The 18,934-nt window shown below is 39.3% G+C and overlaps 1 protein-coding gene across 2 annotated transcripts; it reads right to left on the bottom strand.

Annotated features, from left to right (window-relative positions):
- Nucleotides 1-866: 866 nt before the first annotated feature.
- Nucleotides 867-18,715, bottom strand: MSANTD4 (Myb/SANT DNA binding domain containing 4 with coiled-coils). Of its 2 annotated transcripts, XM_036258861.1 has the most exons (4): nt 18,650-18,715; nt 17,609-17,694; nt 2,802-3,416; nt 867-2,454 (listed from the first exon to the last, which is right to left on the bottom strand). In XM_036258861.1, exons 3-4 carry the CDS (start codon nt 3,261-3,263, stop codon nt 1,879-1,881), a joined length of 1,038 nt encoding a protein of 345 aa, XP_036114754.1. In that variant the 5' UTR covers nt 3,264-3,416; nt 17,609-17,694; nt 18,650-18,715; the 3' UTR covers nt 867-1,878. The 2 variants fall into 2 exon arrangements, with proteins under 2 accessions (XP_036114754.1, XP_036114755.1); XM_036258862.1 differs by lacking the exon at nt 17,609-17,694 and having other exon boundaries at nt 18,650-18,713.
- Nucleotides 18,716-18,934: the final 219 nt, after the last annotated feature.

The following is an 18,934-nucleotide window of genomic DNA, read 5'->3' as shown; positions in this document are numbered from 1 at the left end:
CCTTTCTTATAACAGTAGGCATAAGATAACTTAGCTCTAGGGATATTCGAAGGAGCAAATAAAATAATGTGTGAAAAGCACACAGCATAAGGCCTATCATAAAAGTTAGGTCCCCCAATCCCATTCACCATGGTAAGGCTCTTCCAGGCTTGATAACCTCAACCCTTACAGTACAAAGCATTGCTTGAAATGATCAGCTTTCAGATAGTATAGGCAAATTTTATTTCTAGGGTAGAAGCATTTATTTCTGTTATAGAAAAATAACACTATGTCAAAGTCAAGGTAACTAAGTAGAAGTATATTTTTTTCCTTATGTACCCATACTCCAATATCACATATGGTTTCAGGACATTCTTAAATTAACAAGGACCAAACACAGAATCAAGGTAGTATCAGTCAACAGAAGAGATGTATTAAAGCTAAAAATCAGCCCTGGAAATCTGAAAATACAAAGAGATCTCAGGCAGTGATAACTTTAGTGTGCATTAGAGTCACCTGGATTGTGGAAACAGCACCTTCAGGGGACTGAAGGCAAATGACCAGGCAAAGCAAGCCTTTGGTCTCAGAATAAATACCAAAGGGACTGAAGATAAAAACTTTGTTCCTCAGGAAGGGGCAAAGATAAAATATACCACAATATATGAGATCATCCATTTATTCACTGTGTGACTTCTCTGAGCCTCAAATTAAGAAATATTAGATACTACCCTCAAGAATTATTCTACAGATTAGGTCAGATAGTGAGCACTAAGTGCTTCCCTAACTCATAACACACAGCTACTATCATTATTTCAGCATCATCATGATTCAGAGGACACTTCCCCCCCACCCCCATCCCCACCCCCACCCCCACACAGCTGCTACTATTTACTTTAAAAATCAAATAACCACTCACTGAATTCAAGCTCATGGACTATTGGTACCATTTTTATATTGGTATCATTTTCACTAGCTTCAACCGTTCGGTTACATTAAGATTTCAGTATGTGGTTGAAATGACAATTTTTATATCTAAATGATGAAAATGGATTTAAAGAAGAAAGGGAACTAAAGCTTAAAAAGTGTGTGTTGTTTCTAAAGCATTTATGGTTAGATGAATGAATTGCTTTCAAAGTGACTCATTTTGGACAATTTCTGATGTTCCCTCTATTGTTTTCTGAATTGGGTTATTTTTAGATGGAAACATGGAAATAAAGTATCTATAATTTTCATCACTTCCTAAATTCTATATACTACACAGTAATGTTCCATAGTTAAAAGCTTTTTGGCCATTTAAGTAACTACACACATAAATATCTGAGGTTTTTATAGTCTAAAACTATAAAACAAAGCTATAGAGGTACACTTTTAGGCTAGGATAGGGTTTCTCCCTCAGTAATACTGACATTTTGGGTTGGATAATTCTTTTGCAGGGGGTGCTGTCCTGTGCACTGCCGGACATAGGCATCCCTGGCCTCTACCTACTACATTCCAGCAGCAACTCACCCCACTTCCCATTTTTGACAACCAAAAATGTCTCCAAACATTGCCAAACATCCTCTGGGGCCCAAAATCACCACCAGTTGAAAAACACTGAGCTAGAAATTTACACAGACATATTGTAAACTCTGAGTGTACAGATTATACACACTATGTAATTTTACTAATTTAAGGAGTACAGCACAATAGTTCCTGCTATACTGTTTATGCTAGGGCATGTGATTTTAATATGACATACTACTTAGCATACAGTTACTCACATACAACTATCTTTTTCCTATTGAAAACACTGACATTAAACAGGGGGAAAAATAGCTAATCCTGTGACCGTTTTCCTATTGCCCGACGTGGAGAAAAACCTGTGGTTTACAAACATTTGCTCATGGAGACCTAGAGACATCACTGCAAGTGTCCTTCCTTCTGGATTCGGAGCCTCTCTTTCTCTACTTGTAAGCGTTCCTTCTCAATCTGCAGCTTCTCTGATTCAAATTTCAGAAACTGCAGCCTGTCTTTTTCTAGTTGCAAGCGTTCTCTCTCAAGTTTTAACTTCTCCGTTTCTATGTCCTGCGGCTGGAGTACGGCCTTCTCACCTTGACCAAGTTCAGCTTCCAAAGATGGTTTCTCGGCACTGACTATCTGCAACCGCAGCCGCTCCCTCTCCAGCTGCAGCCGCTCCTTCTCCAGCTGCAGCCGCTCGTGCTCCAGGTCTAAGAGTCGCAGCCGCTCCTTCTCGATCTGCAGCCGCTCCTTCTCCACCTGCAGCCGTTCAGCCTCGATATCCAGCCGTCGCTTTTCCAACTCTAGTTTCTGTTTCTCTATATTTACAAGCAAATGGGGCTCATCATAGGCAGACCTGGATGGAGTTGAGTTTAGAGTAAAAAACTCATCGATGTGAGGGAAATCAGGAAGTTCATTTTCCCTCCTAGAATCTGGTATGACCGAAGACAGGATTTCTTCTTCCTCCTCAATCTCAAACTAAAAGGAGAAAAGCAATTTTCAGTATTATTTTTATTTCATGGTTGTTAATTTGTCTAAATAGCTCTTAAAATCTTTTTGTACGGTTTGAGGACGTAAAACCATTTACTTTGAATTTTCAGTATTTACAATGAATCAGCTAATGTCACTAACATATAAGCAAGAGAGTATATTTAGGTGACAAGAAAGAGATTAATGATATAAAGAGGAAAAAATGGAGTGACTTTATATGTATTTTTAAGTTAGCTTGAAAATCTGGACCTATTATCTGCTCCTGGACTATAACTAACTCACATATCAGAACTGAAGAAATTAGATGAATAAAAGGCTCACAGACTAATACTTACTTCAGGACTCTGAGGATCCCTTTCTTCCTCTTCCACTTTGACCTCAGTTAAGGATCCACCTGCATCCCTGAAATCTGCCACATTTTGCCAGTCAAAATTTGCATCATTTCGGAATCCAATCTTTTCATCAATCTCTTCAGTAAGAGAATCGTCTAAGTCGGATGAAGGAAGGGGAAACCCAGAACCAACCAGCTTAATGTTCGCCTTCATCCTCTTTCTCTTCATAAGTGCTCGCCAGTCCAGGTACCTTCTTTTCACTTCGGTCCCCGTCCTCTGCTCTCCTTCTCCCACAGCATTCACACACTGCGCAATCTCCTCCCAAGCCATGCGCTTCATCACGTTAATTGTTGTATTGAGCTGCTTAGAAAAAATGACTTCTTTCCTTTTTGTAATTTCTTTCAAAAGAGTCTGAGTTTCTTGAACACTAAAGTTGCTTTTCCTTTTCCTTTTCAACTGCTTCATGTTTCTAACTTAAATGCAGTTTTTAATGTAAGAGAAAATGTGACAATAATTTGAGGAATACTATAAAGTATAAAAATCAAGGACAATCCCTTGTTGGCACTTCATTTAAATCAGTTTTCTGTTCATTAGTAGCAAAGGTAGGCTGGATAATTCCTAAAGAGAAAAAAGTAAAAATCAATCAACCTGTAACTTCTGCAATGCACTTCAACCCAATAAGCTATATATATACATTTTTTCAAACCACATCTAAATATGGCTCAAAACTGCCTACATTTATTTCTTTCCCTGCCAGCACCATTTTCTCACCTGGGTCGCTGTAATGATCCCTAAATTTCCAATATTCACTCTTGATTTACTTCCTCCTTCTCCAACTCCTTCTCCCACCCTACTCTCCCCAGTCCATCCTCTCTACTCCAACGACACTGGCCTTCTTTTAGTCACTGTTCTTGTTCAGCTCTTCCCTGTTCTCGGCATTTGTGCACACTGTGCCCTCTGCCTAGGAAATGGATTGCTCCCTTCTTGGCCTACTAACTCCTCCTCATGCTTCAGCTCCCAGCCAGACATCTGTTTCCCATTGAAGCCTTTCCTGAGAAGTTAAATCACTCTAACTGAAACTATGACTACACACCTTCCTTCCTTCTCATCTAAATGTTACACTTATGCTAACATATAACCAAGAGTCTCTCTCGTCCCCATTTCACTAGAAGTTTCCTGAGTGTGGCAAGGTGTCTGATCATCATCATCTCCCCGGAGCCTCGCAAGAGTTGCTGACACATGGCAGGCACAGCATAAGTAGTTTTTTAACAAATAAAGGAGCCAATTTGCCAAAATGACCACTAGTCTGAGATATCAAAAAGAGAAATCCAGACTCTGTAGAACAATTTTAGAAGAACACAGAAAGGCTAGGGTACAAAATCGGTAAAATTCAGAAACAACTGTAGGACAATGTAATTTGATCAAAGATATAACTACTTATATTTTACTATTTCTTAAATTAAAAGTCATTTTTAGGTTAAACCTACACATAAATCCTAAACTTGAAATAAAATTCCCTGAAACAATAAAAATATTGTAAGGATACAAAAGAATTAAAGGGGGGTAACATAAAAGTGGCAAGGATTTTCCCCAGCCACCCCACCTAATTAATCAGTTAAAGAAAAAGCCCACCAATTAAAATAAAAAAAAATTAGAATTCTTAAACCTTGTGGAGACCAATGCACATTTTCATGGTTCACCATTTAATTTTGTCCCTTAGTGCTCACCATAACCTCCTACCCTCCCCCACTTTCAATCCAAACCACCTAAACAAAAGCTCCTAACACCAAACAAAGAGTAAATGCTTATTTGTTTCTAATTAGTGCTTTTAATTATTTGCCTTTCTTTGAAGAACTTCTCAGTACTTTGCAATGTCCTAGGCCATTTTAATAGCAGAGATGAAGATGGTGATAGAGGAAAGTAACTGTACTTGGGGCCTCCATGAAATAAATTTTAAAATTTTCATGGCGGTTTTCATATAAATCCTGAATTGTAAACATTTCTCTTAGATGGATGCAAGACAGATTGTTTCTCCAATTTCCAGAAACTCATGCTGTCAAACCATCAAAGAGAGTACATGCACTGAAACTTGTTAGAAGGATGAACTTTTCAGGCCCATCCCAGACCAACTGAATCCAGAACTCTAGGGGTGGGACTAATAGAGTAATCTGTGCTTCAGCAAACCCTCCAGATGATCTTAATGCATGCTAAAGTCTGAGAACCACTGTGCTCGACCCACACAGTAATAAGACAAATGCTTAACACACCTGACTCTTTTGCACACTTTGATTTTAGGTTTGAAAAATGTGTATCTGGCTGGCGGAATCTACAGCACAGCTAAAATCCCTCATTACAGTGGAGATGGGAAATGTAGTTATGTCTCTTATCTAGCTTTTGCATTATGGGAAGGCACAGTAGAAAAGTTGGAAAAGATGTTGAGTGAGTCTTTTCCTTGAAAAAGAGATTTTCAAAGTAGATAATGGGAGGCCAAGGCTCAGAACGAGTATGGGATATATACACAAACCATGTTTTCTTACTTCAAATTCACTCATTGATCACAGTGACAGAGCTGACTTTTCCTCTCCTACAAAATGAGGGTGGGATGAGACTGCCATGGGCTCTTCCAGCTTTATCACTGTATGATCATAAACATTTCTGACCAATATGAAGAAAAAATAGCAAATATCCACTAAGTTTAATCCCCACCACAGCTCTGAATGTGAGATACCAGCATTTCTATTTATAAAATACAATTCAGAGAAGTTACATAATTTGCACACTATACACAACCAGTTAAATGACAGAATTTACATCCAGGTTCCGTTAGGTTACATCTCCTTCCACTTTATTAGCAGCCTGTGATCGCTAAATCTTACAAATGCATTGCTAAATTTTGAGATTCAAATCTGTTAGTAGATTTTTTTTAAAAGTTGATTTTCTATATATGGAAGGTTTAAATAAAGTTCTGTATACAGGCAGAAAAACACTTTAAAACTTCAACCAGTTAGGTTTCCCTCTACCATGGTTTCCTCCCTTAAATACTTTAATATCGCCCAATTAAAATTTTTTTATTGAAGTGAAGAATATTTCTCTAGTAATTGGCAATTTAAATAGTATCTTCTACTAAATCAAAACATAAGAATTGAGCAAGACTAACTAAATTTAATAGAAAAATGCACAAATCTGTTTTATCCTTTTCCTTTTTTATCCTATTGTTTGAGCCTTTTCTGTTTATCACTTAAAAGTGGATGCAAATTCCTTATTTCTAAACTCAAATAAAAAGATGTTTTTACTACAATGTCACTGTACTTTTATAGAATTTTTCCTTTTCAAGTTCCCAGTAATTTTTGTTTAACTGACTCTGTATGTATCTAATAACATCATCAAAAATATACTCATCATTATCTTTTTGTTTCCAATCACTCATGTGCCATAACCATCTCCTGAACTGCCATGCTGCTAAAATGGAGGTTAGAGAGAACTAAAATTTCAAAAAAACAGAAAATGAACTCTCAAAAAAAAATCACTGTCAATTTCACACTCCCATAAAATGGGCAAAGCATGCAAAAAATAAAACAAAAAAAAGACTGCAAGCAAACCACTTCTAATGTAGACTTTCAAAATTTCCCAAGGTATTTCATAAAACTGAAATCCTCTAAATTGGAACACATAATCAGTAGCAGCCCTTTTGATCTTATTTTAGGCAAATACTGTCCTTACAGTCAAATACAAGCCTTTTGGCCCTAGACTTTTAAGCACATATATTCATAAATTAAAACATCATTGCCTGGCTGGTGTGGCTCAGCAGTTGAACATTGACCCATGCACCAAGAGGTCGCCAGTTCAATTCCCAGTCAGGGCACATGCCCAGGCTGCGGGCCCGATCCCCAGTGGGGGTGTGCAGGAGGCGGCCAATCAGTGTTCTCTCTCATCAGTGTTTCTATCACTCTCTTCCTCCCCCTTCCTCTCTCTCCAGAATTAATAAAGAAAAAAAAATGTTTTTTTAAACATTAAAAAAAAAAAAATGTAGCCCTGGCAAATGTGGTTAAGTGGTTACAGTGTCAACTCTTGCACAAAGGGTCATGGGTTCAATTCCCAGTCAAGGCCATGTACCTGGGTTGCATGTTTGATACTAATCCTAGTTGGGAGGTGTGTGGGAGGCAACCAATTGATGTCTCTCTCTCAACAACCAATGGATGTTCTCTCTCTCTCTCACTCCCCCCACCCTCCCTTCCACTTTGTGGAAAAAATTCAATGATAAATATATCCTCCAGTGAAAATTTTTAAAAAAAGAAACAGTGTAGTATAGTGATTATGAGCCCAAAGTCAGACTGCCTAGGTTAGAAACCTGGTTCTTCTACTTGCTAGCTCTGTGGTCTAAGTGACTTCACCTCCCTAAGTGCAATTTCATTTGTAAAATAATATTGTTTCTTCATAGAGTTACTTCATAGTATTAAAGGATTTACTAAGAAGAACAGTTCTTGGCATACACTAAACAAGTTAAGAAAGTTTGCTATTATTTCATCCAAGGCAAAAATCTTTAAATAACTTTGACAAAGGAAACAGAAAAGTCACAATAATACTGGTATTGTTCTAGTTCTTCAGTCAAGTGGTAGGTCCCTTGGTCTTTCATACTTCATGACATATATGCAATAATTAGGGGTATGTTGGAGCCTGCTGGTGTTAACCAGCAAAAGTCAATTTGTGCACATCTCTTCCCAGCTCCATACCGAACATTATGTTGGGATGTAGAAAGCCAAGATGGCAGTATTTACACCACAGAAATGGATAAATGTTATAAACTAGAACGTATTTTGTTGAGTGGTCAGGGAGCTGGTTTACTTGCACACTTACAACCACATTATTTTGCATATCTCAATATTACCTAATAAAAATTTTAAAAATGGAATGTTTTAACATCTGATCCCAAATCAGTTTAGTGAACACTCTTGAAGATTTGTATTTTTAGAGGACCACATTTAATCAGCACTCTGGCCTACATTCCTTATGGAGTTCAAGTTATCAAATGGGCTGGGTAAGGATTCAGTTTTCCTCCAGAGGAGAATGAAGAATACTCATGAGGTACAATGTTTATAAGCAACATAAAAAAGAAAAGAAGCAAATTCATTTATAAATAATTAAACAACCCATGTCCAGCTGGTGTGACTCAGTGGTTGAGCATCAACCCATGCACCAAGAGGATGCTGGTTCCATTCCCCATCAGGCACATGCCCAGGTTGTGAGCCAAATCCCCAGGGGGGGGCATGCAGGAGGTGGACAATCAATGTTCTCTCTCATTGATGTTTCTATCTGTCTCTCCCTCTCACTTATTCTCTCTCTAAAAAATTAATAAAGACAAAAAAAATTATTTTTAAATAATTAAACCACCCAAATATGCTTTTCACTAGTACCTATGCTGCAGCATACTTTAAGGAATTACTGAAGTCAAAACTTGGCTTTTTCCTTCCTCTACCAATTACTCCACCACTATGAGGATCTGAGAGATAGGTAGCCCACCTGCTCCAAAAACAATATGTTTATTACATAACACTCTACCTAACAAATAGGAGGTAAAAATATAACTTAAAATAAGAAGATGATTGGGGAACGGGAAAGAGTAGAATGTGATAACTCAAAGAATGTAAGGTAGGCAAACTCAAACTTCTATGGGCAAAGTATACGCTTAAAAGAAAAAGGCAGGACTTCCGGTCAAGATGGCGGCGTAGGCAAAGGCAATATCGCCTCCTCCCACAACCACATCAAATTTACAACTAAACTACAACACAACCATCATTCAGAACCACCTGACACTGAGCTGAATGGAAGTCCTACGATTACAAGATTAACGAAGCCGCCACACCAAGACTGGTAGGAGGTGGACAGGCTGGTCCCACACTCATGAGTGGTGGATAAAAATCAGGAGGACACCTCAGTGGGAAGGTCCTCCCTGAAGGGGTCCCCGTCCCGCATCAGGCACCCAGCTCAGGGTTCCAGTGCCAGAAAGAGAATCCCCATCACTTCTGGCTGTTAAACCAGTGGCAACTGAGACTGAGGGAGGCTGAGGCTGCTGGAGCCCCAGGCAGTTCCTCTTAAAGGGAACCCCCAAAGACTTACTCAAACTTGCTCCCTCTAATCTTGGAGGGGAGGCAGCCTGAGTGGATCCAGAGACATACAGGGAAGAACTGAGCTGTTTGACCTCCAGACGAGGGCTGGAGAGGCGGCTTTCCCCTGGACAGACATGCTGGCAGAGGCCATTGTTCCTTCCCGGGGGTGGCAGACAGCCGCCATATCTGGGACTCCTATATCTTGCTCATACTGTTTGCACATCCTGGTGATTCCCTGAGGCCCTGCCCCACCCAACTTTCAGGCCCACCCAAGCTGTTTCTAAAGGCATTACCATAGGATTGGCCTGTCTTAGATCCTGCTTCAGTTTCCTAAAATCTCTCAAACAAGAAATATCAGGTCTCAGCAAGCCCCATACCTCTCGTTAAGTGACCCCAGGTCTGGCACTAGAAGCAGCCAGCTTTGGTTCACAACTTGGCTTTGCCTGGGTACTTCCAAGCCCAGCACAAGGAGCAGCCATCTGCAGATCACGTTGTAGCTCATGCCGGGTGGCTCGGATAGAACACAGGCAGTTACTGACCTTGCCCCAGAGCCAGCACACCCAGTGGACAGCTTCAGACCACATCAAAGCACCACCACCCAACCACCTCCACAAGTGACACACTCAGTGAGTGGACCCAGTGGGCACCAGAACCCTGCTGAAGTAAGTCTTACTCTGTGTGTTGGGCCCCTGCACAGCTGATCCTCCAAGGGAGTCAGAGGCCAGTGGTCAGTGGGCACAGTTAGTCCTTGCAGCTGATCTGACTCGGTACCTCCATTGACGAGACTCAATTACAACAGAAGGGTGTACAGTCCACACTAGGGATGCACCTTGAGGGCCCAGCTGGGGTGTTCAGGGAGGCTGAGGCACTGGACCCTACAGGACGCCTACAATAATAGGCCACCCTATGAAGCCTAGAAGACATAGCAACTCTACCTAATACATAGAAACAATCACAGGGAAGCAGCCACAATGAGGAGACAAAGAAACATGTCCCAAATGAAAGTAAAGAGCAGAATTCCAGAAAAAGAATTCAGCAAAATGGAGATAAGCAATCAATCAGATGCAGAGTTCAAAACACTGGTTATAATGCTGCTGAAAGAACTTAGTGACACATTTAAGGAACTTCAGGAGACCGCCAAGGAACTAATTGAGAACATCAACAACATAAAAAGGAACCAGTCAGAAATGAAGGATGCACTAACTGAAATAAAGAATAATTTACAGAGAATCAATAGTAGAGTAGGGGAGATTCCAAAATGGGAGCAGAGTGAACGGAAGCTACACAGACCATCTCCCCGGACCAAACTGGAATTACAATTAAAATAAAGACAAAGCGTCGGAAAAAGGGTACAGAAAAGCAGCTGGAGAGGACCATATAACCAGGTACACTGAATCAAGCCTGGTAGGTCTGCAGAGGCACGAGAGGGCCACAGGCTGGGAGCCCATAAACAGCAGCATTTATAGCTATGAGCAGCACCCTCTGGGTTAAAATCCCAAGTTGGCTCCACAGCACAGAGAACCAGGACAGAGCACTAAACTAGCTGTGGTCACTCCCTTTGGGCTCCGGCAAAGGGAAGGCAGACTGCATTGACTGCATTGGATCTCTGTGGGGAGACATCTGGGGTTTGTAGGGCGCTCAGAGTTTTTGCAACACAGGATGGTGGTCATCTTGTTCCTTCCCCGAACTCTGAGAAGCAGCAGCAGCCCCTACCTCAGAGATTCAACTCCACACAGCCGGGCCAAAGAAATTCAAATTGAGGCTCATTAACAAGCATCTGCCCCACCCTCTGGAAATTCTCTTACACTGAACACCTGAGGGAATTTTTGATGCAACTGAGGGCTACAACCCAAGACCCTGAGTAACTGAGACAAATAGCCTCCAGGCAAAAAGCTAGAGAATAAGTGAACCTTTCCTGGGCTTGCAAATCTACCCAGGAAAGTAAGACTTGACAGTGCTGTTTAAAATGGGTCCTCCCGCCCTGGCTGGTTTGGTTCAGCGGTTAGAGTGTCAGCCCCCAGACCAGAGAGTCCCAGGTTCGGTTCCTGCTACGGGCACGTACCCTGATTACAGTTGGTCCCCAGCCCCGGCTGGGGTCGTGTGGGTGGCAACCAGTTGATGTCTTTCTCTAACATCAATAATTCTTTCTGTCTCTTTCCCCCTCTCTTTCTCCCACTGTATCTGAAGATAAATGCAAAAAATGTCCTTGGGTGAGGATAAAAAACAATTAAAATAAAAAATAAAGTGGGTCCTCCCACACTCACCCAAACCCAGTAGATGGAGCCACAAACAACAGAATACCAACACCGACAGGAAAAATTTGGCAGGCCAAAACCCGCTGAGACAGCCAAAATGGTGAAACAAAGAAACAAATCCCACTCTACCAAAGATGAGATAAATAAAATGCAGTAAAGCAAGTTATCAGAGGTAGAGTTCAGAGCCATGATCTTGAGGAAGCTCAACAGCATGAGTAAGGACACCAACACCATGAGTAAAGATATAAGAACAATGAAAACCAACCAAGTGGAAATGAAGAATGACACAAAAGAAATAAAGAACACACTAGAAGGAATAACCAGAGTAGAGGAAGTTGAGGACTGGATCAGTCAATTAGAACACAGGGCAGAAAAAAAATCAATCAATCAAAAAAACCAAAAGAAAAAAACAGTTAAAAAACAGGAAGACAGCTTAAAGAACTATGGGACAACTGGAAATATAATAACATTTGCATCATAGGAGTCCCCAAAGAAGAAAAAAAAGAGCAAGGGTTAGAGAATATATTCGAAGAAATAGTGACAGAAAACTTCCCTAACTTGATGAAGACAGAAAACATTCAAGTTCAAGAAGCACAGAGAGCCCCAAGTAAGAAGAACCCAAACAGGCACACACCAAGACACACATAGTAATTAAAATGCCAAAAATAAGAGACAAGAAGAGAATACTAAGAGCAACAAGAGATAAGCAACAGGTTACGTACAAAGAAACCCCCATAAGGCTATCATTTGACTTCTCAACAGAAACACTACAGGCCAGAAGGAAATAGCATGAAGTAATGAAGGTCATGTAAAGCAAGGATCTGAACACAAGACTACTCTATTCAGCAAGGCTATCATTCAAATTAGAAGGTGAAATAAAGAGCTTCCCAGACAAAGAAAAGGCTAAGGAAATAATTTAGCATCAAACCAGCACTACAAGAAATGTTAAAAGAACTTCTGTAATTAGTAGAAGAAATAGAAAGAAAAATATAACCACACTAAACAAAAATGGCAGTAAATAAGCACATATCAATAATTACCTTAGCCCTGGCCGGTTTGGCTCAGCGGTTAGAGCGTCGGCCTGCGGTCCTAAGAGACCCGGGTTCGGTTCCCGCTAAGGGCACGTACCTTGGTTACAGTTTGTCCCCGGCCCTGGTCGGTTGTGCGGGTGGCTGCCACTCGATGTGTTCCTTTCACATCGATGTTTCTCTCTCTCTCTCTGTTCCTCTCTCTCCCTCCCACTCTACCTGAACAAAAAATGGAAAAATGTCCTCGGGTGAGGATAAAAAAAAAAATAAAAAAAAAAAATAAAAAAATAATTACCTTAAATGTGAATGGTTTGAATGCTCCAATAATAAGACACAGCGTAGCTGATTGGATAAGAAAGCATGATTCATATATATATATATATATATATATATAGAGAGAGAGAGAGAGAGAGAGAGAGAGAGTGTGTTTATAAGAGACCCACCCACCTCACAACAAAAGACTCACATAGATTGAAAAAGAATGGATGGTAAAAAAATCTACCAAGCAAACAGAAAGGAAAAAAAACTGGGGTAGCAATACTCATATCTGATAAAATAGATTTCAAAATGAAGGTCATAACTAGAGACAGAGAGGCCACTACATAATATTGAAAGGATCTACTCAACAGGAAGACATAACCTTGGTAAACATATATGTACCCAATATAGGAGCACCAACATATATTAAAAATCTTCTGGAGAACTTCAAAGGAGAAATCGACAGCAATACAATCATAGCAGGAAACTTCAACACCCTGCTGACATCACTGGATAGATCCTCTAGACAAAAAATTAACAAGGAAACACAGACTCTAAATGAAGCTCTAGATCAAATGGATTTCATAGATATCTACAGAGAATTACACCCCAAAATTGCAGAATTCACATTCTTCTCAAGTGCACATGGGATATTCTCAAAGATAGACTACATGTCAGGACACAAACTAAGTCTCTACAAGTTCAAGAAGACTGAAATCATATCAAGCATCTTCTCAGATCACAATGGCATGAAACTAGAAATTAACTGCAACAAGAACATTCAAAGACATTTGAAAACATGGAGGCTAAATAGCATGTTATTGAACAATGAATGGGTTACCATGGAGATCAAAGAAGAAATTAAAAATTTCCTGGAAACCAATGAAAATGAACACAAAATCTATGGAATGCAACAAAAGCAATACTGAGAGGAAAGTTCATAGCTCTACAGGCCAAAATCAAGAAACAAGAAAAATATCTAATTGACCATCTAACCTCACAACTTAATGAACTAAAAAGCAAACAAAAAGAAAATCCCAGAGCAAGTAGAAGGAAGGAACTAGTAAAGATCAGAGTAGAAATAAGGGACACGGAGACCAAAAAAAAATTCAAAGAATCAATGAAACAAAGAATTGCTTTTTGAAAAAATATACAAGATTGATGAACTCTTAGCTAGACTCACCAAGAAACACAGACAGAAAACCCAAATACACAACATCAGAAATGAAAGACGACAAGTAATAACTGACACCACAGAAATACAAAGGGTCATTAAAAAACACTATTAACAATTATACGGCAACAAATTGGACAATCTAGGCAAAATGGACCAATTTCTAGAAACACATAGTCACCTAAAACCAAACTGGGAAGAGACAGAACACTTGAACTGATCAATAACAATGAAGGAAACTGAAGATGTAATCAAGACTCTCCCAGCAAACAAAAGCCCATGCTCAGAGGACTTCACAGGGGAGTTTTACCAAACATTGAGAGAACTAACACCCATTCTCCTCAAACTATTCCAAAAAATTCAAGAAGAAGGATGACTTCCAAACTCGTTTTATGAGGCCAGCATAATTCTAATTCCAAAACCAGAAAAAGACACTACAAAGAAAGAAAACTACAGGCCAATATCCCTGATGAACATAGATGACAAAATCCTGAACAAAATACTAGCAAATTGGATCCAGCAATACATTAAACAAATTATTCACTATGACCAAGTGAAATTCATCCTAGGGATGCAAAGGTGGTACAATATTCACAAATCAATAAATGTGATACACCATATAAACAAAATGAAGGATAAAAACCATATGATCATATTAATAGATGGTGAAAAAGCATTCAACAAAATCCAGCACCCATTTCTGATAAAAACACTCAGCAAGGTGGGAACAGAGGGATCATATCTTGACATAATAAAGGCCATATATGAAAGACCCATAGTCAACATCATACTCAATGGGCAAAAATTAAAAGCATTTCCCTTAAGAACCGAAACAAGACAGGGATGCCCATTTTCGCCACTCTTATTTAATATAGTACTAGAAGTCTTAGCCGCAGCAATCAGACATGAAGAAAAAATAAAAGGGATCCAAATTGGAAAGGAAGAAGTGAAACTGTCATTATTCGCAGATGACATGATATAGAAAACCCTAAAGACTCCATCAAAAATCTACTAGGCTTAATAAGTGAATTTGGCAAAGTAGCAGGATACAAAATTAACATCAAGAAGTCGATGGCATTCTTATACACCAATGAACTCACAGAACGAGAAACTAAAAAAAAATCCTATTTACCATTGAGGCAAAAAAATTATGACACCTAGGAATAAACTTAACCAAAGCAGTAAAGAATCTATTTGCAGAAAGCTACAAGACATTGAAAAAAAGAAATAGAGGAAGATATAAAAAAGTGGAAGCACATACCTTGTTCATGGATTGGAAGAATTAACATCATTAACATGTCCATACTACCCAAAGCAATCTATAGATTCAATGCAATCCCCATCAAAATATCAATGACATATTTCACAGAACTAGAACAAGTACTTCAGAAGTTCATAATGGAACTAAAAAAGACCCCAAATAGCCACAGCAATCTTGAAAAAAGGACAAAGTAAAAGGAATCGCAATACCGGATATCAAGTTACACTACAAAGCCACTGTAATCAAAGCAGCCTGGTACTGACACAAGAACAGGCATATAGATCAATGGAATAGAACAGAGAACCCAGAAATGGACCCAAAACAATGCTCAATTAATATTCAACAAAGGTGGCAAGAGCATACAATGGAATAGACAGCTTCTTTAATTAATGATGTTGGGAAAATTAAACAGCTACATGCAAAAAATGAAATTAGACCATTAACTTACACACTACACAAGAATAAACTCAAAAGGAATAGAAGACTTAAAGGTGACTTGTGAATCCATAAAAATCCTAGAACAAAATGATATTTTGTGATACAGACTGACAATCCTCAGAAGAGGAGTGGGGGGGGGGATAAACCACAGAACTTATATGTATGTACACATAACCGATGGACATGGACAACAAAGTTGGGGACAGGGTAGGGAGGAATGGGAAGAAGGGTGTCAATGGGAGTAAAAGGAGAAACATCTGTAACAATAAATTAATTTAAAAAAAGGAAAAAATACCACAAAATATTATTTTAATAATCAATATAAAAAGTAACTGAGATATTTTACGTTTTTGTTTATTGTCTTCAAAATCTAGTGGGTGTTTTACACTACATTTTAGAGTTTAATTTGGACTAGCCACACATAGATTTATGGGGTTATTGGCCATAGTTCTAGCTTTCATGATCCCTGCCTTAGGACTATCATAATGCATTCCTTTAACCCATCCTCCCAAATCTCAGGGTCTCTCTCTTCTTTGGTCTGGCCAATGACTACTCATCCTCAGCACTTCGCTTAAATGTCTGTTATAGGTTGCCTTCATGGTGCTCATCCACCTTAATCTAATGTCTTTGCTACATGCTTCCACTATCAAGCTGTATTATAATCACTTATTTTACATTAAGAGCAATAAGGGATCACAGAAGACTATAGTACTCCTGCTATCAATTTATAATCTTGTAAAACATATGTACATAAAAAATTTACATAAAAAATTATAACAGACTCCAAACTGGAAGCTGTGATGTAAATATAGACTACGTACGCTTGTATGTTCATTCTACCACTTAGTAGGTCTGTGATCCTAAGCAAATTACTTAAACTTTTAAATTTGTTCCCTCATCTATAAATGGGAAAGATAATAGATTAATACTCATAATGTTTTGAGAATTAAAAGAGATAACTCAGTTAAGAATCTTACAATGCCTAAGACATAGTAAGCCATCAAAAAATATCAGATATTATCCATTTCCTAGTACAGTATCTGGACACAGTAAGCAAATATTTCTTTACTGGCTAAATAATGAAGATATATGAAAAGTGCAATACATACTAACAAAATACACTGGGTGTTCAGAAAAGTAGATATTTTTAGTGGGATCAAGGATGTTGTGAGAAGAAATCAGCATCTGAATTGGATCTTATAAAATAAACAGACTAATGAGAGACAAAGAGGAGAAACTAGGTTCGGGCCAAATGTCAGCAAATCTTTAATGTTGGCTTAATAAGATCTTATACTTTGCTAGAAAACTTACAAGAGACAAATATATCTGTGAAAGTTCACATATTTTTAAAATTCAAGCAGGTTACCTTCTATATGGAGGCAATGTTACTCCAATAATATATAAATTGTAATATATAAAATATAAGTATATGATAATAAACAATGATTAATTATAGTTGTCAAGAGAATCCTAATTTATGCAGATAGCCATCATCAGATTTTGCTGCCCTTGGACTATGAGATCAACTTAGTAATTGGACGGTGGTAAACTTATTGGTACCTAGCAGAAATAACAATCCTTTTAAAACTATGCTGGAGTCAACATGTTTTTACAATTTTGGCAGCAGTCATTGTAATTTGCATGTCCTATTTTTTTCCCAACAGTTTGTAACTCCATACCTATATCTAACAAAAGTGGGATCTTTGTCCTTGAATGTTCTGTGCTAAACTGATAGGTTATTTCATTGACCAAATGCACTTTAACACATTTTTAACCTCAGTGAAATTGACATTAGGATATATCTTACATTTCTAATCAGTCATGGCTTAATTGTATAAAATCTTTTGACATCTTCTGATTAATTTTAGAAAGTACCAAAATTAATACACCTTGAGTTTAAACTTATAGCTATGCTTGCAGGGATAAAAACTAACCTTTATTTCCAGGAATGCATGTGGTTTTTATTTATTTGTTTGTTTTTTCTGCCCTCTCCTTCACATTTTGGTTTTCTGTCATCCATTACCCACTTTTTTTACTCAAATATTTGTTAGCTACTACTATGTACCAGGACATATTTTTGGTGCTGGGGATAAAATGCTATTTTAGATATCAAACACTATCCCTTTTATATTGTTGGTATTCCCTATCTTTACAGAGGGAATTCAGTAGTTGCACCCTCTAAAACTTCATAGATCTTTCATGCTCAGTCACAGAGAACAGCCATTTTCCTGACTCCCATCTCGAAATCATTCTTTACTAGTTGGAAATAGGTATAATAAGTAGTTCACTTACGTAATCTTTTTGAAGATGATGTATCACCAATGGCATATTATAATTGGGCACTTTTTTGCAAGGACTAACACTCGAAAATGAAGTTCCTAAATATTGCATAATAAGGGAGAATTAAAAGATCTGAGGAAAATCAGGCAGCAAACTCTGGTTCCACAAATAATTGGGGAGTAAATTCATTAGGCTATTCAAGAAGAAAAGCATCACAAAATCTACAAGCTCACCACCACCACCACCCCAACACCCATATTCTTATAAGGCAGCAATTTTCAACCTGTGCATCACAGTTCATTGGTGTGCAGCAAGAATTTTTAAAACATGCAGTATCTGACTAGTCAGGGGCATTGACCTCTTTTCCCTTTGATTGTCAAATTTAAAAAATGACAACAATCAACACAACAATAGCCATCGGTGTAAGTGAATCAAAATTATATGTTTTTTGTTGTCAAATCAGCAAAAAGATATACGTTTTGGTGTGTCACAGATGTTTAGTAGTTTATGTGTGCTATGAAGATGAAAAAGGTTGAAAATCACTGTTATTCACTTCCCTGTCAAATAAATAGCTCTTCTCCACAACGTGCAGTAGATAAATAACTAAAGTTTACTTAAGGTCACCAGTTATCAGATTCATAAAGCACCCCTCAGCCCCTCCTCGCTGCTTCCCTTGGGACCGCCGTGCCACAATCTCTGGGAAGAATCCAGGACACTGAATTCCCAGGAGGCCTGCAGGAGCAGCGGGAGAGCACCTGTCTGGGTCACAACGCTGTGGCTGCACCTGGTGGGAGACGGGGCAACCGGCAAAGAGAGTCCGCTCTCTAGATACGAAATCAGAGTCCCGACTAGGAGCCCACAAACTTCTGGAGTCTTGTTTCAGCAGTCTGGGCCCTGCCCACCCTACCGGGTCAGGCTGCAGCCAACTGGTACTTCTCCCAAGCATCGTAGCCCCGCTTTGCCTCAGAAGGGCCAGAGCCGGCAGCGAGGGGGAGGTGAACTAGCCACCTGCCACAAGCCCCGTCGTCACCTTCCCGGCTCGAGAAAACCCACCGTCCGCGGAGCCGCCGCATCCCCTGGGACGGAGCCGCACACCTGCAACCCTGCGGCACCTCCGCCCCGTCGCTTCTAAGGGGTCTAGGGAAAAAAAAGATTCTTTATTGATTCCCCGCCCCCCTTCTTCAACCGCCCTCTTGCCAACACCCATTGGCTACCGCGGCTGCCGCTCGTTCTATGCAACTCGTCCATTGGCCCGGAGGGTACAGCCTTTCTGGCTGATGGCCCGCCCCAGGTCTCGCCTCACAATGGGAGTCGAGTCCCAAACCGGTTCCGGGTTAG

This window comes from Molossus molossus, unplaced genomic scaffold (assembly GCF_014108415.1).
Source record: "Molossus molossus isolate mMolMol1 unplaced genomic scaffold, mMolMol1.p scaffold_m16_p_13, whole genome shotgun sequence".
In the NCBI taxonomy this organism is placed as follows: domain Eukaryota; kingdom Metazoa; phylum Chordata; class Mammalia; order Chiroptera; family Molossidae; genus Molossus; species Molossus molossus.
This window is presented reverse-complemented; position numbering and strand designations above follow the sequence as displayed.